General features: G+C 47.1%; 1 protein-coding gene across 1 annotated transcript in view; it reads left to right on the top strand.

Moving 5' to 3' along the window:
• MRPL42 (mitochondrial ribosomal protein L42) overlaps positions 1-13,902 on the top strand; it is a 52,507-nt gene extending 38,605 nt beyond the window's left edge. The window contains exons 4-5 of the mRNA XM_063927620.1: positions 5,775-5,932; positions 13,710-13,902. Coding sequence (XP_063783690.1) covers positions 5,775-5,932; positions 13,710-13,755 — 204 coding nt within the window. The 3' untranslated portion in view covers positions 13,756-13,902. The remainder of the gene's footprint in view (positions 1-5,774; positions 5,933-13,709) is intronic.
• Positions 13,903-21,759: the final 7,857 nt, after the last annotated feature.

The raw sequence follows: 21,759 nt of genomic DNA on the forward strand, positions 1-21,759 counted from the left end.
CTTTGGTATAATCCCCATGGTCCTTTCAGGAACCCCAGCATCCACTAGGACGATAGAGAAAATAAGATTTTACTTACCGATAAATCTATTTCTCGGAGTCCGTAGTGGATGCTGGGCGCCCATCCCAAGTGCGGATTATCTGCATAAATTGTACATAGTTATTGTTAACTAATTCGGGTTATTGTTGAAGGAAGCCATCTTTCAGAGGCTCCGCTGTTATCATACTGTTAACTGGGTTTAGATCACAGGTTGTACGGTGTGATTGGTGTGGCTGGTATGAGTCTTACCCGGGATTCAAAATCCTCCCTTATTGTGTACGCTCGTCCGGGCACAGTACCTAACTGGAGTCTGGAGGAGGGTCATAGGGGGAGGAGCCAGTGCACACCACCTGATCTGAAAAAGCTTTACTTTTTGTGCCCTGTCTCCTGCGGAGCCGCTATTCCCCATGGTCCTTTCAGGAACCCCAGCATCCACTACGGACTCCGAGAAATAGATTTATCGGTAAGTAAAATCTTATTATATATATATACACACATACACACACGTATATGTGTATGTATATATATATATATATATATATATATATATATATATATATATATATATATATATATAGTTTCATAGGATATACTGTATGGTATTTTTCTCTGTGTGTTTGTCACCTTATACCTCTTAAATCCTCTGTCTGTGATCTGCATTGCATTCACACTCCACAGGGGGTGGGGGGGGTGGGGTTTGTCAGGTACTGTGTCTGGCTATATTGTACTGTTACGCCCTAGGGCTACACTCTCCAATAATGTCTGCGTCACAGAGTGGGAGATCCGTGGTTGATTCTGCGTCATGCAGTGCTGACGCGGCGGATTTATCTGAGGAAAATATTCCAGCTGAGGGTCCAGGTACTGGGGGTTCTGTACCCCTCGGTCAGCCTGCAGCACTGGTGACACACCAAGACCCACCTTGGGCTGCTTTCTTCTAATTTACTGACTATGCCAGTAAACAAGACTTGCACCCCCTGTGGGACCTCCTGTGCCATTACAGCCACATATTGTCCCTGTAGCTAATCCTCCATGGGTGGATACTCTGTCAACTCAGTTACAGCAGTTAAATCAGTCTTTGATTAAACAAAAGCCTGACTCTCGCCCTGCTAGGACCAAAGGGTCATCTCTTCCTCACAATCCACGCATGTTTCAGATACTTCATCCGGTGAAAATGGCGTATATACTGACCCATCAGACACTGATGCTTCTGATGGAGAATTTACAAACAGGTGGATGTTCCTGACCTCTTGGAGGCTATCGAACTTATTCTTCAGATTGATGATGAACCTTAACTTCCAGATACGTCTAAGAAACCTGATAAGTTCAAATGTCAGAAGGTTACTAAATTAGTTTTGCCTATTCTGACCATTTAGTTGACATACGTCAGGAATCCTGGGAGTTTCCAGGAAAGAAATTCTCCCTGTCTAAAAAGACGCTAGCTCTTTATCCCCTCGCTGCAGAAGTAAGTAAAAATTGGGAAACACCGCCGCCGGTGGACTCGCATGTTGCACGTCTGGTGGTGTCGTCTAGTCTTTCTGTCACTACCGTCACCTCGCTGAAGGAACCGACGGATAAGTGTGTGGAGGGTTGCTTGAAAATCTATTTACACTCTTGCGGGTGATGTACACAGACCTACTATAGAGGCTTCTTGGGCTGCAAAAAGCTATTGAAGCCTGGGTTCAAGAAGTTGAAGCAGAGCTACCTCTGAATTTTTTTGGTAATGCCAGACAGTGTCGGTGTGCTGGCAGCCAAAGCGTCTACTGCGTCCATTCTGGCTCGCCATGTTCTGTTGTTGCGGTCCTGGTCTCCTTTTAAGAGAAACATCCTTTTTGGGGAAGATCTGAACAAGATTGTTGCTGACTTAGCGTCTGATAAAACCGCATGTCTGCCAAGTACTAATCCTTCGGCTCCGAAGGCTAAGAGTACCACCTTTCTTAGCTTTTGACCTCCAAGTAAAGCAAAGGGTCAGGCGTACCCAAAAGAGGCTTACACTTCCAATACCTCTAAGCCCAAACCTAAACGTTCATGGGCTGCCCGTCAGCCTGCTTCCAAACCAGATAAGCCTGCAGTGTGACGGGCGGGCCTCCCCAGGGTGGGAGGCCGACTTCTGCGGTTCGCCCAGGTATAGTTACAGACCACTTCAGACGCCTGGGTGAGGGAAGTCGTCGCTCACGGATATGCCATCTCTTTCAAGAAACTCCCCACTCGCCAATTTTGCTCGACAAATATCCCTTCGGATCCGTTGAAAGCAAAAACTCTACAGGAGTGATCGTGCCGGCCGGTGCCTCTGTCTCAGAGAGGCAGGGGGTACTATTCAACGCTGTTCCTAGTTCCGAAACCGGATGGATCCTCCCGGCCGATTCTCAACTTCAAGTCTTTGAACAAAACTGTGAAGGTTTCCAAATTCCGTATGGAAACTCTTCACTCTATTGTTCTGGCCTTAGAGGCCAAGGAGTATATGGTATCCCTGGACATACAGGATGCTTAACTACATATCCCTATTGCCATGTCCCATCAGCAATATCTGCAGTTTGCTATTGGCAACCTACATTATCAATTCCAGGTCTTGCCTTTTGGACTGACCACGGCTCCGCAAATCTTCACCAAGGTCTTGGTGGTCATGATGGCCTTTCTCCGCCGTCAGGGTTCAGGATCCTGCCGTATCTAGACGACTTGTTGATCCCGGCGAACTACCCAGAGGTTCTCCTCCGTCATCTGGAACTGACCAATTCCTGCAAGCCCACGGGTGGCTCGTCAACTGGAAGAAATCCTCACTGGTCCCTGCTCAGAGCATGGTGCACCTGGGGGCGTTACTGGACACACACAACCAACGGTTGTTCTTGTCTCCGGAGAAGATCCTAAAACTTCAGGAAAGGATAAGATGCTTCCTATGTTGCCCACGTGTGTTGATAGACTCGGCGATGCAAGTACTAGGCCTCATGGTGTCTGCTTTCTACATGGTAGAGTATGCTCAATTTCATTCTCGCTCTCTGCAGCGGTTAATCCTTTCCAAATGGGACGGCCTGCCTCATCGGATCAGGTCTCACATGATTTCCTTGACTCCGGAAGTTCGTCTGTTTCGGAGCTGGTGGCTCCAGGACCAACGATTTAGCAGGGGTCGTCCCTTCTGGATCTCCAACTGGGTCCTCTTAACGACGGATGTCAGTCTGCGGGGTTGGGGGCGCGGTGTTGGAGCAACACTCTCTTCAGGGTCGGTGGACCAGAGAGGAATCTCTCCTTCCGATAAACATTCTGGAGTTGCGGGCAGTGTTCAGTGCTCTGAAACTGGCCCTGCCTCTGGTACAGAACAGGACTGTTCACGTATAGTCTGACAACGCCACCACGGTGGTGTACATAAATCATCAAGACGGCACTCAAAGCCGCATGGCAATGATGGAAGTGTCAAAAATTCTTCTATGGGCGTAACGCCATCTGCCAGCCATATCGGCAGTGTTCATTCCGGGGGTCCTCAACTGGAAAGCGGACTTCCTCAGTCGCCAGGACGTATACGCCGGAGAGTGGAGCCTTCATCCGGAAGTATTTTAACTCCTAGTGGACAAGTGGGGCCTACCAGATGTAGACCTGATGGCGTCTCGACACAATCACAAATTTTCGGTTTTCGGAGCAAAGACAAGGGATCCTCAAGCAGCATTCGTGGACATGCTGGCAATTCCATGGAACTTTCGGCTGCCGTATGTGTTCCCTCCGGTGTCACTTCTGCCCAGGGTAATAAGGAAGTTCAAGCAAGAAGGAGGATTACTACTTCTAATCGCTCCAGCGTGGCCCAGACTGCATTGGTTCTCAGACCTGCAGGGTCTCTCGATAGAGCGTCCACTTTTCTACTTTCGCAGCGCCCAGACCTCCTCGTTCAGGGCTCTTGTGTTTTACCAGGATCTGGCCCGACTGGCTTCGACGGCGTGGTTCTTGAAGCTTCAGTTCTGAGGGCCAAAGGATTTTCTGAGGCGGTCATTCAAACTATGTTGAAAGCCCGTAAACCTGCTTTGGCTCGGATTTACTATAGGGTCTGGAATTCTTACTTCACCTGGTGTGTGGCTAAGATTTATGATGCATACAAGTTCAGTACTGCCAAACTTTTGGCGTTTCTGCAACAGGGCCTGGACTTAGGCCTTCGTCTGGCCTCCCTCAAGGTTCGTATTTCAGCCTTATCGGTATGGTTTCAAATAAAAATTGCGGCTCTACCTGACGTTCATACTTTCACTCAGGTCGTTTTACGGCTTCAACCTTCCTATGTCCCTCCTGTGGCTCCTTGGGATTTGTCGGTCGTTCTGGATGCCCTACAAGAGTCTCTGTTTGAACCTCTTGAGTCTGTGGACTTAAATGGCTTACACGTAAGGTCTTATTTTTGCTGGCTATTGCCTCTGCTAGAAGGGTTTCACACTTGGGTGCCTTATCCTGTTGGTCGCCCTTTCTGATTTTTCATCGTGACCATGCGGTTCTTAGAACTCACCCTGTTTATCTGCCTAAGGTGTTGTCGTCTTTCCACCTTAACCAAGAGATTGTGGTTCCAGCCTTTACCTCTCCTGGTTTGTCCTCCAAAGAATGGTCTTTGGATGTGGTACGGGCTCTCTGTATATATGTGAAGAGAACTGCCTCCTCTTAGGAGATCTGATTCTCTTTGTCCTTTTTGGTTTTCACAAACGTGGCTTGCCTGCGAATAAGCAGACCTTGGCCAGCTGGATTAGAATGCGGATTGCACAAGCTTATGTACAGGCTGGATTTCCAGCTCCTGCTACTATCAAGGCCCATTCTATTTGGTCTGTTGGACCTTCTTGGTCGGCCCGCCGTGGCACGTCCCTAGAACAATTGTGCAAGGCGGCTACGTGGTCCTCGGTGAACACGTTCATCGGGTTCTATGCCTTTGATACTTCCGCCTCCCAGGATGCTTCCTTTGGACGCCGGGTTCTTGTGCCCGCTACAGTGCATCCCCTCCCATGAGGAACTGCTTTAGGACATCCCCGATGTTATTCCCTGTGGAATACCAGTGTACCCCGCTGCAGAAAAGGGAAATTTACGCTAAGACTTACCATTGTTAAATCTTTCTGCGAGGTACACTGGATTCCACAGGGCGCCCACCCTGATGCACTTAGCTTCTTTGGGTTTGTATGGCATTAGCCGCTGGTACCTTCTCCTGTCGTGAGAATGTGGTTATCTGTGGCTACTAACTACTGTCGTCTTTTACCTGCTACTGCATTGGACTGGTTAACAAAACTGAGCTCCAGTCCCTGGAGGCGGGGATATAGAGGAGGCGGTGCAGTGCATCCTGGGAACAGTCAAAGCTTTAGCTTGTTTGTGCCTCGGATCAAGATCCAACGCTACACCCCCGATGTTATTCCCTTTGGAATCCAGTGTACCTTGCAGAAAGATTTAACAATGGTAAGTCTTACCATAAATCTCCCTTTTTTTTTTTTCTTTTTTCTACAGGCGGACTACAAGTATACTTAATGTCTAGGCATGCTGGAGCAGGCTTGCTTGCATTTGTAGACCGCCTCTAAAGAACAATATTATTTAACTATTTCATTCTTTAGTATACCCGAACCCAAGTCCAGGGGGAAGAGTACTGGGCTTTCAGCCCATGGCTAGATGTCCCTCGGGGAGGTTCATACACCTTTTTTTTTTTTAAACAGACTTTTATGTTATGTTCCGTAGTATTTCTGGTAAATTTGTATTCTTGGAAATCAGAAACTCACATACATTTGTACCAATTTTTCTATCCAGCCTATTCCTCGGCGAGATCCACTGCACAGCCATGAGGAATCACTTGAACTGGTTCTAAAAGCCAAACTGAGTGACCCAGATCCTAAACCAGCACCAACCATTGAAGAGCTCAGCAAAATGTTCTACACCACTAAGCATCGATGGTATCCTGTTGGACAGTAAGTTACATCCACTAACAATCTTTTTACCATGCTCTACTTTTGTATTTATTTATTGACTTGATATATCAGGCAGGTACGCGTATAATACTATTGCTGTTTTTGGCCTATAATTAATGTATTTCAATGAGTTTCTTTTATTTCTAGTACTACAGTGAATGAACTATTAGGACATGTTCCCAATCACGGTCCTCAAGACACACTGGCAGTCCAGATTTTAAGGATAGCCATACATGAGCAAAGGTGGCTCAGTTAATACCTCGGTTATTTTGATTTAACCATCTGTGCTCAAGCATTGATATCACTTAAACCTGTGGAATCATCCTTTTGCCTACTTAACCGTGTACAAAAACCCTGCGTGATGAACCAAAGATTTCAATTTTGATTCATTGGTTCCTAATACTTTCTTCTAGTCTGTAGTATTCCATTGTTGACACTTCATGACCCAGGCAATCCTCTTTTTCCTCTTTTACCGTCTTAGCAATGTCTTTCTTTTCTGCCACTTAATCTATCAAACCTGTAGCTCATAGCATTCTCTACACAGTTGAAAATTAAGACCTGCTTACTTCATCCACTATTGAGCTGTTGCAGCAGTTGTTCTGTGAGCCACCTGTCCATACAAGGTTTTGACTCTCAGTAACTTAGTTTTCACGTGCCTTTCATGATGTAGGAAACTGTTCTATCACCTTGGTTTTCTTTCATGAATTTCAGTAAAGGAAAGAACAAATCTATTAGGGGTTATAATGGTCTGTCTATCGTTATTAATTGCCTTTTTTCTCTAACGTCCTAGTGGATGCTGGGAACTCCGTAAGGACCATGGGGAATAGCGGGCTCCGAAGGAGGCTGGGCACTCTAGAAAGATCTTAGACTACCTGGTGTGCACTGGCTCCTCCCACTATGACCCTCCTCCAAGCCTCAGTTAGATTTCGTGCCCGGCCGAGGTTGGATGCACACTAGGGGCTCTCCTGAGCTCTTAGAAAGTTATAGTCTTAGAATTTGTTCTTTTCAGTGAGACCTGCTGGCAACAGGCTCACTGCAGCGAGGGACTAAGGGGAGAAGAAGCGAACTCGCCTGCTTGCAGCCGGATTGGGCTTCTTAGGCTACTGGACACCATTAGCTCCAGAGGGATCGACCGCAGGCCCAGCCTTGATGTTCGGTCCCGGAGCCGCGCCGCCGTCCCCCTTACAGAGCCAGAAGCAAGAAGATGGTCCGGAAAATCGGCGGCATGAAGACTCAGTCTTCACCAAGGTAGCGCACAGCACTGCAGCTGTGCGCCATTGCTCCTCTCACACACTTCATACTCCGGTCACTGAGGGTGCAGGGCGCTGGGGGGGGGCGCCCTGAGGCAGCAATAAAAACACCTTGGCTGGCAAAAATACCTCAATATATAGCCCCAGGGGCTATATATGAGGTAAATACCCCTGCCAGAAGTCCATAAAAAACGGGAGAATAGGCCGCGAAAAAGGGGCGGAGCCTATCTCCTCAGCACACTGGCGCCATTTTCCCTCACAGCTCCGTTGGAGGGAAGCTCCCTGGCTCTCCCCTGCAGTCTACAAGGGTTAAAAAAAGAGAGAGGGGGCACTAAATTTAGGCGCAGTATACATTATATATATAGATATAAAGCTATAGGGGACATAACTCAGTTAGTCCCTGCAGTATATAGCGCTCTGGTGTGTGCTGGCATACTCTCACTCTGTCCCCCCAAAGGGCTTTTGTGGGTCCTGTCCTCGTTTAGAGCATTCCCTGTGTGTCTGCAGTGTGTCGGTATGGCTGTGTCGACATGTTGAATGAGGAGGCTTATATGGTGACGGAACAGAGGCCGATATATGTGATGTCGCCCCCTGTGGGGCCGACACCAGAGTGGATAGAGAGGTAAAAGGTATTAACCGACAGTGTCAACTCCTTACATAAAAGGGTGGATGACGTAACAGCAGTGGGACAGCCGGCTTCGCAGCCCGCGCCTGCCCAGGCGTCTCAAAGGCCATCAGGGGCTCAAAAACGCCCGCTCTCTCAGATGGCAGACACAGATGTCGACACGGAGTCTGACTCCAGTGTCGACAAGGTGGAGACATATACACAATCCAATCCGTGACTTGATCCCGGCAATAAAAAATGTGTTATACATTTCTGACTTTAACCTCTATAAATGGGTTTTAGGTTTGGGGAGAAAAAACAGGCAGTGTTTTGTTCCCCCATCAGATGAATAAATGAAGTGTGTGAAAAGCGTGGGTTCCCCCGTTAAGAAACTGGTAATTTATAAAAAGTTACTGATGGCGTACTCTTTCCCGCCAGGAGGATAAGTTACGCTGGGAGATATCCCCTAGGGTGGATAAGGCGGTCACACGTTTGTCAAAAAAGGTGGCACTGCCGTCTTAGGATACGGCCACTTTAATAGGTACCTGTTGATAAAAAAAAAAAAAAAAACAGGAGGCTATCCTGAAGTCTGTATTTACACACTCAGGTACTAGACTGAGACCTGCAGATAGTGCTGCTGCAGCGTGGTCGGTGACCCTGTCAAACAGGGATACTAGTTGGCAAACATAAAAACATATTAAAGACGTTGTCTTATATATGGGGGATGCACAGAGGGATATTTTGCCGGCTGGCATCCAAAATAAATGTAATGTCCATTCTGTCAAGAGGGTATTAGAGACCTGTCACTGGACAGGTGATGCTGACTTAAAAAGCACATAGAGAGCCTTATAAGAGTGAGGAATTATTTGGGGATGGTCTCTGGGACCTCGTATCCACAGCAACTGCTGGGAAGAAATAATTTTACCTCAGGTTTCCTCACAGAAAAAGGTACAGTCCTTTCGGCTTCAGAAAAGCAAGCGGGTCAAATGGCGCTTCCTTTCTGTACAGAGACAAGGGTAGAGGGAAAAAGCTGCACCAGTCAGCCTGTTCCCAGAATCAAGATTCTTCCCCCGCCTCCTGTGAGTACACACCATGACGCGGGTGCTCCACAGGTGTAGCCAGGTACGGTGGGGGGCCGCCTCAAAAATTTCAGCAATTAGTGGGCTCGCTCACAGGTGGATCCCTGTTTCTTCCAAGTAGTATTTCAGGGGTACAAGCTGGAATTAGAGATGTCTCCCCCCAGCCGTTTCCTAAAATATGCCTTGCTGACAACTCCCTCAGGCAGGGAGGCTGTGCTAGAGGCAATTAATAAGCGGTATTCCCAGCAGGTAATACTCAAGGTGCCCCTACTTCAACAAGGACGGGGTTACTATTCCACACGGGTTGGGGTACCGAAACCGCATGGTTCGGTGTGACCCATTTTATATTTAAAATCCTTGAACATAAAAAAATTCAAGTTCAAGATGGAATCGCTCAGGGCGGTTATTGCAAGCCTGGACGAGGGGGATTACATGGTATCCCGGGACATCAAGGATGCTTACCTGCATGTCCCCATTTACCATCCTCGCCAGGAGTACCTCAGATTTGTGGTACAGGATTACCATTACCAAGTCCAGACACTGCCGTTTGGACTGTACATGGCACCGAGGGTGTTTTATCAAGGTAATGGCCGAAATGATGATACTCCTTCAAAAAAAGGGAGTTGTAATTATCCCGTAATTGGACAATCTCGTTATAAGGGCGAGGTCCAAGGAGCAGTTGGTAGTCGGGGTAGCACTATTTTGGAAAGTGCTACAACAGCATAGGTGGATTCTAAACAGTCCAAAGTCACAGCTGGTTCCTATGACACGTCTACTGTTCCTGGGGATGGTTCTGGACATAAACCAGAAATAGTGTTTCTCCCGGAGGAGAAAGCCAAGGAGTTGTCATCTCTAGTCAGAGACCTCCTGAAAACCAAAATAGGTAGCGGTGCATCATTGCACGCGAGTCCTGGGAAAAATGGTAGCTTCTTACGAAGCAATCCCATTAGGCAGGTTCCATACAAGAACTTTTCAGAGGGACCTGTTGGACAAGTGGCCTGGATCTCATCTTCCGATGCATAGGCTGATAACCCTGTCTCCAAGGACCAGGGTATCTCTACTGTGGTGGCTGCAGAGTGCCCATCTTCAAGAGGGCCGCAGGTTCGGCATACAGGACTAGGTCCTAGTGACCATGGATTCCAGTCTTTGAGGCTGGGGGGCAGTCGCATAGGGAAGAAACTTCCAGGGACTTTGGTCAAGTCAGGTTATTTCCCTACACATAAATATTCTGGATCTGAGGGCCATTTACAATGCCCTGAGGCCAGCAAGGCCTCTGCTTCAAAACCAGCCGGTACTGATCCAATCAGACAACATCACGGCAGTCGCTCATGTAATCAACAGGGCGGCACAAAAAGCAGGATGGCGATGGCAGAAGCCACAAGGATTCTCCGATAGGCGGAAAATCATGTGTTAGCACTGTCAGCAGTGTTCATTCCGGGAGTGGACAACTGGGAAGCAGATCTTCTCAACAGACACGACCTCCACCCGGGAGAATGGGGACTTCCTCCAGAAGTCTTCCAATAGGATTGTACACCATTGGGAAAGGCCACAGGTGGACATGATGGCGTCCCGCCTTAACAAAAAGCTAAAAAAGATATTGCTCCAGGTCAAGGGACCCTCAGGCGATAGCTATGGACGCTCTGGTAACACCGTGGGTGTACCAGTCGGTTTAGGTGTTCTCCCCTCTGCCTCTCATACCAAAGGTACTGAGAATAATAAGAAGGCGAGGAGTAAGAACGATACTCGTGGATGGCCAAGAAGAGCTTGGTACCCAGAACTTCAAGAATTTATATCAGAGGACCAATGGCCTCTGCCACTCAGTCAGGACCTGCGGCAGCAGGGGCCCTGTCTGTTCCAAGACTTACCGCGGCTGCGTTTGACGGCATGGCGGTTGAACGCCGGATCCTGAAGGAAAAGGGTATTCCGGAGGAAGTAATTCCTACGCTTACTAAAGCCAGGAAAGTGGTTACAGCAACTCATTATCAACGCATATGGCGAAAATATGTTGCATGGTGTGAGGCCGAAAGGGCCCCAACAGAGGAATTTCAACTAGGTCGATTTCTGCATTTCCTGCAAGCAGGAGTGACTATGGGCCTTAAATTGGGTTCCATTAAGGTACAGATCTCGGCTCTGTCGATTTTCTTTCAAAAAAGAACTAGCTTCAGTACCTGAAGTTCAGACATTTATAAAAGGAGTGCTGCATAGTCAGCCCCCGTTTGTGCCTCCTGTGGCACCTTGGGATCTCAACGTGGTGTTGAGTTTTCTTAAAATCACTTTGGTTTGAACCACTAAAAACCGTGGATCTGAAATATCTCACATGGAAGGTGGTTATGTTATTGGCCTTGGCTTCTGCCAGGCGAGTATCAGAATTGGCGGCTTTGTGTTGTAAAAGCCCTTATTTGATTTTCCATATGGATAGGGCAGAATTGAGGACTCGTCCCCAATTTCTCCCTAAGGTGGTGTCAGCGTTTCACCTGAACCAGCCTATTGTGGTGCCTGCGGCTACTAAGGATTTGGAGGACTCCAAGTTGCTAGACGTTGTCAGGGCCCTGAAAATATATGTTTCCAGGACGGCTGGAGTCAGAAAATCTGACTCGCTGTTATCCTATATGCACCCAACAAGCTGGGTGCTCCTGCTTCTAAGCAGACTATTGCTCGTTGGATTTGTAGTACAATTCAGCTTGCACATACTGTGGCAGGCCTGCCACAGCCAAAATCTGTCAATGCCCATTCCACAAGGAAGGTGGGCTCATCTTGGGCGGCTGCCCGAGGGGTCTCGGCTTTACAACTTTGCCGAGCAGCTACTTGGTCAGGGGCAAACACGTTTGCAAAATTCTACAAATTTGATACCCTGGCTGAGGAGGACCTGGAGTTCTCTCATTCGGTGCTGCAGAGTCATCCGCACTCTCCCGCCCGTTTGGGAGCTTTGGTATAATCCCCATGGTCCTTACGGAGTTCCCAGCATCCACTAGGACGTTAGAGAAAATAAGAATTTACTCACCGGTAATTCTATTTCTCGTAGTCCGTAGTGGATGCTGGGCGCCCATCCCAAGTGCGGTTTATCTGCATTACTTGTACATAGTTATTGTTGAGCCATCTGTTGAGAGGCTCTATTGTTTCATACTGTTAACTGTGTTTCATATCACGAGTTGTACGGTGTGATTGGTGTGGCTGGTATGAGTCTTACCCGGGATTCAAAATCCTTCCTTATTGTGTACGCTCGTCCGGGCACAGTACCTAACTGAGGCTTGGAGGAGGGTCATAGTGGGAGGAGCCAGTGCACACCAGGTAGTCTAAGATCTTTCTAGAGTGCCCAGCCTCCTTCGGAGCCCGCTATTCCCCATGGTCCTTACGGAGTTCCCAGCATCCACTACGGACTACGAGAAATAGAATTACCGGTGAGTAAATTCTTATTTTTTGCCATCATGATAACTATACTACTTCCTGCAGTGCAATATTGTCCATCATAGGGTGTAATAATGGGGTTTGCAATCGGGATCAGTATGATTGACTGGCAAACGGGATGCCGGCATGCCAATGTTTGAAATCCAGACAAAGGCGAGGTAAATATGTTCCACCATCTCCCCTACCTCCTAACCCTCCCTTCCCGGTGCCTAATCCTATGTGTCGTCGTCGTCCCCCCCCCCCCCCCCCCCCATCCCCCTTTCCTTTCCCACAGCCTAATCCTAGCCCTCCCCACTTAGTGTCTAAGCCTAACCTCTCCCCGGTGGTGCCTAACCCTAACCCATCCACTATGCTTACGGTTGGGATGCCAGCTGTCAGGATTCTGGTGTCTGTCTACTGACCCTTTCGTGATTCTGGAGTCTGCATTCCAACAGCCGGCTTCTTAACCCCTTAAGTGGTGGGTTTTCAATTTAAAAACACACCCTGTGGGGTGTGTTTTTAAATTGGCGTGGGGGGGGGGGGGGGGGGGGGGGTGCAGGGCGAGATTATCCCCTGGCGATGGCCCAAGGGATTGCCAGCCACAGTGCTGATTCCTGGCTGCCTTGTGGCGCCTGGGAATCGGCATAAGCCGTTTTACAGCTAAGCCTGCCCCCCGGCCAATAGGAGTCATGGGGGTGGGCTAAACTCCATACTGGAGTATGCTGATTCCCGAGCGCCATGCACGCTGCACGGCTGTCCCCAGGGAGTCAGGAGAGGTAGTATGCTCGGAAATCTTCCGGGGTAGCCAGCGCTGTCGGTGCTGGCTAGCCTGGAAGATTTCGATGCATATCACTGAAGAGCTTAACTGCATCCCTTGCAATCAGCAGAAGTTGGGACACCTGCAGGAATTGTTTGCATCAACTTTTAAAGCTTCATTTATTCCATTGCTGTAGAACAGCTGTAAGTTCTTAACCCATTACTTGTTCCCCGAAAAACCATTTTTTTCCCATTTTCTAACCTCTAGCAGTTTACCTTTTTGTAAAGAAATCTTACAGCATTCTCTTACATGTGTTGGCTAGTTTGCTGTATATTATAACATTGCCTATATTTATATCAACCGTCATGTAGATGTTTTACTTGGGCATATTGATCAATGCTTCTACTCTATAAAGGTAACCACAGAGACACTGTAGCATCAGCCAGATGAAATAAAAACCATAGAAGAAATGTCATTCTTCTTTTCAACACTTGCTTCCCTGCTTTCTGTAGCATAAACATTTCCCAGAATTCCTACTGTAGGTGCAGTTGAAACAAAATCATTTTTTTTGTCATTTCGTTTGTTAGCTTAAGAATTAATGAAATTGTAACACCATACAGTTATAAAAATGCAATAAAAACTTAAAAGAACATGCATCACTTGTTGTTGTGTTTTCTTAAATTATTTTCTGCCTCATTTTTAGATATCATAAAAGACGTATGAAGAAGGACCCTCCCAAGGATCGCTAAATTTACTTGGAAGCTTCTTGTCTGGGATTTTCAAATTGTCCTCATTCAATATAAAACAATATTTATACTTGATTTGAAACAAAAAAAAAAAAAAACCCTACTAACAATAATACCCAATAAAATTAGCTTTTTTGCTTTAACCCTTTATTTATAATGTACTGTGTTATACATGTATAGGTAAACTATGATTTGTACAGACTTTACATTTATTTTTCTTAATGTGAAATACATCTTTTATTTTGTGTGTCCATCTCGCCTACAAGACAAATTGTTTTGGCTCCCAAGGTAAAAATATGAACTGGTACTCTCTCTGTTTTACCAAGACTTTCCATTACTATTCGATATAATATTTATAATTTGTTTGTTTTTTTCTCATACGTCCTAGAGGATGCTGGGGTCACAATTTAGAACCATGGGGTATAGACGGGATCCGCAGGAAACATGGGCACTTTAAGACTTTCAAAGGGTGTGAACTGGCTCCTCCCTCTATGCCCCTCCTCCAGACTCCAGTTTTAGAATTGTGCCCAGTGAGACTAGACACACTACAGGGGAGCTCTACTGAGTTTCTCTGAAAAAGACTTGTTAGGTTTTTTTTATTTTCAGGGAGGCTGCTGGCAACAGTCTCCCTGCTTCGTGGGACTTAGGGGAGAGAAGTATGACCAACTTCTAGTGAGTTCAATGGCTCTGCTTTTGGCTGACAGGACACCATTAGCTCCTGAGGGTGCTTATCACTGGGTACGCCTAGATGCTCACTCCCACAGCCTGCCGACACCCCCTTACTACAGAGCCAGAAGTCAGAAGACAGGTGAGTAGCAGAAGAAAAGAAGACTTCTTCAGTGACGGCATTCTGAGGTACCGCGCAGCAAACGGAACGCTGCGCGCCATGCTCCCACACACACAGCACTTCAGGATGTGGGGGGGCGCCCTGGGCAGCAATAAAATCCTCAATTTCCACTGGCAAGAGGGGACATTAGTGCCAAGGCACTGTCTTAACCCCCGCCAGTATAATTATTTATTAAAATAAGCGGGACAGAAGCGCGCAATTAAGGCGGCGGAGCTTCTTCCTCACAGCTCACTCTCAGCTCGGCGCCATTTCCTCTCCACTGGGCTGCAGAGACATGTATCAGGGTGCAAAACGGGGGGGGGGGGGCACACAGTATAATTTGGTGCAATATATTTGATATTTAAAGCGCTACAGGTCTGGGGCATTTGTTAGTGTTTTCAGACCCGTTAATTTGGTGCTGGGTTGTGAGCTGGCAAATCCCCTCTGTGTCTCTCTGACTGACTTTACTGTGGGTCTGTCCACCTATATGCCCGGTGTGTCTGTGGGTGTTTGGTATACGTGTGTCGACATATCTGAGGGCTCTTCCCAGGAGGAGGCTGTATTAGGGACACAAATGGCTGTGGGGGTGACCCTGTCGGCACCGCCGACTCCTGATTGGGTAAATGTTTTGAATGCTAATGTGGCTCTTATTAGTGAGAGATTAGATAAGTCTGAGTCTCAGACCCAGGCATGGAAGAAATCTGTGGAGGATGTGTTATTACAAGTCCAGGACCCCTCGGGGTCACAAAAACGTACCTTTGCCCAGTTGGCAGACACTGGTACCGACACGGACACTGATTCTAGTGTCGTCTATAGTGATTCCAGATTAGATCCAAAATTGGCAAAGAGCATTCAGTACATGATTGTGGCGGTTAAAAATGTATTACATATCACTGAGGACCCTGCTGTTCCTGATAAAAGGGTCTGTATGTATAAGGAAAAGAAAACTGAGATAACGTTTCCTAGCCCTCATGAACTGAACACTCTATTTGAAAAAGTCTGGGAAATCCCTGACAGAGTTTCAGATTCTCAAAAGGATTCCGGTGGCTTATTCGTTTCCCTCTGAGGATAGGGAAAAGTGGGAGTCACCCCCCATTGTAGACAAGGCCCTATCACATTTGTCTAAAAAGGTGGCTCTCCCGTCCCCTGGCACGGCAGCCCTTAAGGACCCTGCAGTTTGTAAGCAAGAAACTACGTTAAAATCCATTTATGCAACCACAGGTACGCTACTCAGACCTGTCATTGCATCTGCGTGGGTGAGTAGTGCTATCGAAAAGTGGGCAGATAACTTGTCATCTGATATAGATACCCTAGATAGGGATAGCATCCTCTTGACGCTTGGTTATATCAAGGATGCTGCAGCGTACCTAAAGGAAACTGCGAGAGATATTGTCCTTTTGGGATCAAAAGCCATTGCCATGGCAGTCTCAGCTAGGCGAGCATTGTGGATTCACCAATGGAATGCTGATGCTGACTCCAAAAAAAATATGGAATCTCTACCATATAAAGGTGGTGCCTTGTTTGGTGACTGCCTCGCTGATTTTGGTATCTATGGCTACCGCGGGTAAGTCATCCTTTTTGCCTTATGTTCCTCCACACCACCATCAAATGCAGTCCTTTCGTCCCAATAAATACAGAAAAGGGCGAGGTTCTTCCTTCCTTGCTACTAGAGGAAGGGGAAGAGGTAAAAGATCACCAGCCTTGTCGGGCTCCCAGGAGCAGAAGTCCTCCCCGGCTTCTGCCAATTCCACCGCATGACGCTGGGGCTCCTCTGCGGGAGTCCGCATCGGTGGGGGTACGTCTCAAACTCTTCAGTCAGTTCTGGTTTCGTTCGAACCTGGACCCATGGGTTTTACAAATAGTATCCCAAGGGTACAAACTGGAGTTTCAAGACGTTCCCCCTCGACGATTTTTCAAATCGCCCTTACCGGCTTCTCTTCCGGACAGGGAGGCGACGCAGTACAAAAATTGTGTCAAAATCAGGTCATTGTCATGGTTCCCCCGTCACAACAGGGAGAAGGCTTTTATTCAAGCCTGTTCGTGGTCCCGAAGCCGGACGGCTCGGTCAGACCAATCCTAAACCTGAAATCCCTCAATTTCTACCTAAAAAAATTCAAATTCAAGATGGAGTCTCTCCGAGCAGTGATCTCCAGTCTGGAGGAAGGGGATTTTATGGTGTCGGTGGACATAAAGGATGCCTACTTACATGTTCCCATTTATCTTCCGCATCAGGCTTACCTGAGGATTGCAATTCAGGATTGTCATTACCAATTTCAGACGTTGCCGTTTGGTGAAAATCCTCGGAGCTGTGGACAGACCAAAGTGATGGCGGAAATGATGGTTCTCCTTCGCAAGCAAGGAGTCACGATTATTCCGTACTTGGACGATCTCCTGATAAAGGCGAGATCCAGGGACCAGTTGGTGCGAAACATTGCACTCTCCCTGACAGTTCTTCAACAACATGGTTGGCTCCTAAACTTTCCAAAATCACAGTTGATTCTGACGACGCGGTTGTCGTTTTTGGGAATGATACTGGACACAGAACTACAGAGAGTTTTTCTTCCAGTGGAAAAGACTCTGGAACTTCAGAGTCTGGTCAAACAAATTCTGAATCCAGCAAGAGTGTCAATCCATCAATGTACTCGGTTGCTGGGGAAGATGGTTGCGGCCTACGAGGCCATTCAGTTTGGCAGATTCCATGCCAGAGTTTCAGTGGGACCTGTTGGACAAGTGGTCCGGATCCCACCTGCACATGCACCGAAGGATAATCCTGTCTTCCAAGACCAGAATCTCACTCCTGTGGTGGCTGCACAGCTCTCACCTCCTAGAGGGGCGCAGGTTCGGGATCCAGGACTGGATCCTAGTAACCACGGATGCAAGTCTCCGAGGCTGGGGAGCAGTCACACAGGGGGAAAACTTCCAAGGAAACTTGTCTCCACATAAACGTTCTGGAGTTGAGGGCCATTTACAGCGGCCTTCTACAAGTGGAACATCTTCTTCGCAATCTGCCCGTACTGATCCAGTTGGACAATGTAACAGCAGTAGCGTTCATAAACCGCCAGGGCGGAACAAAAAGCAGAACGGCACTGGCAGAAGCCACAAAGGTTCTCCGCTAGGAGGAAAAGCATACAGGCGCTCTGTCAGCAATCTTCATTCCAGGAGTGGACAACTGGGAAGCAGATTTCCTCAGCAGACACGATCTCCATCCAGGAGAGTGAGGCCTCCATCAAGAGGTCTTCACAGAAGTGACAAGTCACTGGGGAATTCCTCAAATAGACATGATGGCATCTCGTCTCAACAAGAAGCTTCAGAGATATTGTTCCAGGTCGAGGGACCCTCAAGCAATAGCAGTGGATGCACTGGTGATACCATGGGTGTTTCAGTCGGTGTATGTATTCCGTCCACTTCCTCTCATTCCAAAAGTTCTAAAGATCATAAGAAGAACAAAGATTCAAGCGATCCTCATTGTCCCAGACTGGCCAAGGAGGGCTTGGTATCCAGATCTTCAGGAATTACTCATAGGAGATACCTGGCCTCTTCCTGTACGCGAGGACCTGTTACAGCAGGGGCCGTGCGTGCGTGCATCAAGACTTACCGTGGCTACGTTTGACGGCATGGCGGTTGAACGCCAAATCCTAGCCCGAAAGGGTATTCCCAGTGAAGGCATTCACACACTTATTCAGGCCAGGAAAGGAGTAACGGCTAAACATTACCACCGTATTTGGAGAAAATGTTTCTTGGTGTGAATCCAAGAAGGCTCCTACGGAAGAATTTCAGCTAGGACGTTTTCTCCATTTTCTACAAGCAGGTGTGGATGCGGGCTTAAAGTTGGGCTCAATTAAGGTACAGATTTCAGCCTTATCGGTTTTCTTTCAAAAACAATTGGCCTCCCTTTCAGAAGTTCAGACTTTCGTGAAAGGTGTGTTGCACATCCAACCTCCATTTGTGCTCCCAGTGGCACCATGGGATCTTAACGTGGTGTTGCAGTTCCTTCAATCACATTGGTTTGAACCTTTACAGAAGGTGGGGTTGAAATTCCTCACTTGGAAAGTGGTCATTCTGTTGGCCTTGGCATCCGCAAGGCGGGTGACTTGAGTTAGCGGCCTTGTCTCACAAGAGCCCTTATTTGATCTTCCATGAAGATAGAGCAGAGTTGAGAACTCGTCAGCAATTTCTGCCGAAGGTGGTTTCATCTTTCCACATGAACCAACCTATTGTGGTGCCAGTGGCTACTGACACCTTAATTGAGTCAAAGTCTCTGGATGTGGTCAGAGCTTTGAAAATTTATGTCGCCAGAATGGCTCAGGTTAGGAAACCGGAGGCTCTGTTTGTCCTGTATGCTTCCAACAAGATTGGGTGTTCTGCTTCCAAGCAGACCATTGCACGCTGGATCTGTAATACGATTCAGCATGCTCATTCTACGGCTGGATTGCGGTTACCGAAATCTGTGAAGGCCCATTCTACTAGAAAGGTGGGCTCGTCCTGGGCGGCTGCCCGGGGGTGGGGGTGGGGGTGTGTGTCTCGGCATTGCAACTTTGCCGAGCAGCTACTTGGTCGAGTTCAAACACTTTTGCAAAGTTTTACAAGTTTGATACCCTGGCCGATGCCTCAAGTCACCTGCATTCTCCCGCCCGTTCTAGAGCTTTGGTATAACCCCATGGTTCTAATGGTGACCCCAGCATCCTCTAGGACGCATGAGAAAATGGGATTTTAATACCTACCGGTAAATCCTTTTCTCTTAGTCCGTAGAGGATGCTGGGCACCCGTATCTGCAGTTATTAGTTGTGGTTACGTTTATAGTCAGCCTGTTGCTGAAATTGTTCATGCCGTTGGCTTGTGTTCTGTTGAATGCCACGTTGTGCGGCATGCTTGAGGTGTGAGCTGGTATGAATCTCACCTTAGTTTAACAATAAATCCTTTCCTCGAAATGTCTGTCTCCCTGGGCACAGTTCCTATAACTGGAGTCTGGAGGAGGGGCATAGAGGGTCGAGCCAGTTCACACCCTTTGAAAGTCTTAAGGTGCCCATGTCTCCTGCGGATCCCGTCTATAACCCATGGTTCTAATGGTGACCCCAGCATCCTCTATGGACTAAGAGAAAAGGTTTTCCCGGTAGGTATTAAAATCCCATTTTTAATAATATGAATACAGAATCCGTTTTGAATCAAGATAAGTTAACTGAGCAGCCAACTGTCCCTGTATCACTCTACAGGCTAAATGTAATATCCTCTGAGTTGCGGGATTTTCTCAGCCTGTTTTTTTTGTTTTGTTTTTTAAACCAGATGACAATTATATAATTATAATATTAAGTGCTCTGTTCACAATACAGATTAATAACAATCTTATCGGTCTCCTTTGAAAATTAGCAGCTCCCATATGAGTATTTTGTGGTACTCTTAATCAAACTAGGAATTATGATGTATAACGTATCACAAGAGAGTGCTTAGATACAAAATATATTTGTCTAAGACAATTTATTAGATGATATAAATTTAAAAATAAAGTGCATATATTAAAAAAAAAACAATGTAACACTGCTGATATTAGAGTACGCTGCAGCATGTTTTTAGCCAACTAATGCACCACCAAATAGTCCATATAGAGGATACAAAACAAATGTGTGTCCACTATTTTACTCACAGCACACGTTTATAGATCTCAAAAGTTCCAAAAGAAGCTGGAATGAAAGTACTTTTGTGATGCTATTTTTTTGCTCAGTTGTAGCTGTGGAGCATGTGCTATGCTACCACCTCCCCAACCGTCTTATGATTTAGCTCACCATTGGTTCCATACGGTCTCCGCGAGACCAGCAGTAGGCGTGCAAGGTCTGTGGTTAGGTGTTGGAGCGGTGGTGTCAGCTTGGTTGATAGGGAGGGAGGGCGCAGCTCTCGGCTGGATGATTCTGGCAGGTACCGCTGGTGCAGAAGCTCCGGCTGTGGAGGTGAGTAGGTCAACGTGCAAGAGCTGGTGTGGGCAGCGTCACTAATCCTTAATGTGTTTCTCAGTTAATCCATACAACGGTTTCATCAGAAGGTATTGCAGTGTGCTGCTGAGACGCTGTTTTAAAAAACCAATCTGTGCAACGCACTGATGACTATTATTATTATTATTATCCTTTATTTATATGGCGCCACAAGGGTTCCGCAGCGCCCAATTACAGAGTACATAAACAGGAAAACAGCAACTTACAATTGATGACAATATAGGACAAGTACAGGGTAAATAAACATAGCTACATCAGCAGATGACACTGGAATAAGTATCAGGTGGCAGAAGACTGCTAAATTTGGTGCAGTTGAAGATCATTAAAGTAAGAAAAAGGATAAGCACATGAGGGAAGAGGGCCCTACTCATGAGAACTTACATTCTAAAGGGGAGGGGTAGACAGACAGGGGTGACACAGACGGGATACATAGAGTGTGTGGAACAGAGGGTTAGGATGAGATTTGGCTGGGTTTAGTGAAGAAATGGGTTTTGAGAGCCAGTTTGAAGTTTTGTAGAGAGGTGGAGAGTCAGAGGGGGAGAGGTAGGGAATTCCAGAGAAGTGGTGCAGCATGTGAAAAATCTTGGAGGTGGGAGTGGGAGGAAGTAATCCGATGGCAAGAGAGTAGGCGTGCATTAGAGCGAAGGGTACGGGTGGAAGTGTAAAGGGAGAAAAGGTCAGAGATGTAAATGGGAGATGAGTGGGTGAGGGCTTTGTAATTGAGTGTGAGAAGCTTGAAATGGATTCTGAAAGGGAAGGGGAGCCAGTGAAGGTCTTGTAAAAGAGAAGTGGATGTAGTGCGTTTGGTGAGGAAAATGAGCCGGGCAGCAGCATTGAGGATAGATGGAGTGGAGAGAGGTATTTGTCAGGAGGAGATTACAGTAGTCCAGTCTTGAGATAACCAGTGAGTGGATAAGAGTCTTAGTAGCATCCTGGGTCAGAAAGGATCTGATCCTGGAAATATTTTTTTAGATGAAAACAGCAGGTTTGTGAGAGGTGCTGAATGTGTGGTTTGAAGGAGAGGGAGGAGTCGAGGATTACTCCAAGACCGCGTACTTGGGGGCAAGAGGAGATAGTAGTGCCATCAATAGATAATGAGATTGTAGGAGGTGAGGTTATGTGGAAGGGAGGAAAGATGATCAGCTCGGTCTTAGACATGTTAAGTTTAAGAAAGCGCTGGGACATCCAAACAGAGCAGAG

This window comes from Pseudophryne corroboree, chromosome 6, assembly GCF_028390025.1.
Source record: "Pseudophryne corroboree isolate aPseCor3 chromosome 6, aPseCor3.hap2, whole genome shotgun sequence".
Lineage (NCBI taxonomy): Eukaryota > Metazoa > Chordata > Amphibia > Anura > Myobatrachidae > Pseudophryne > Pseudophryne corroboree.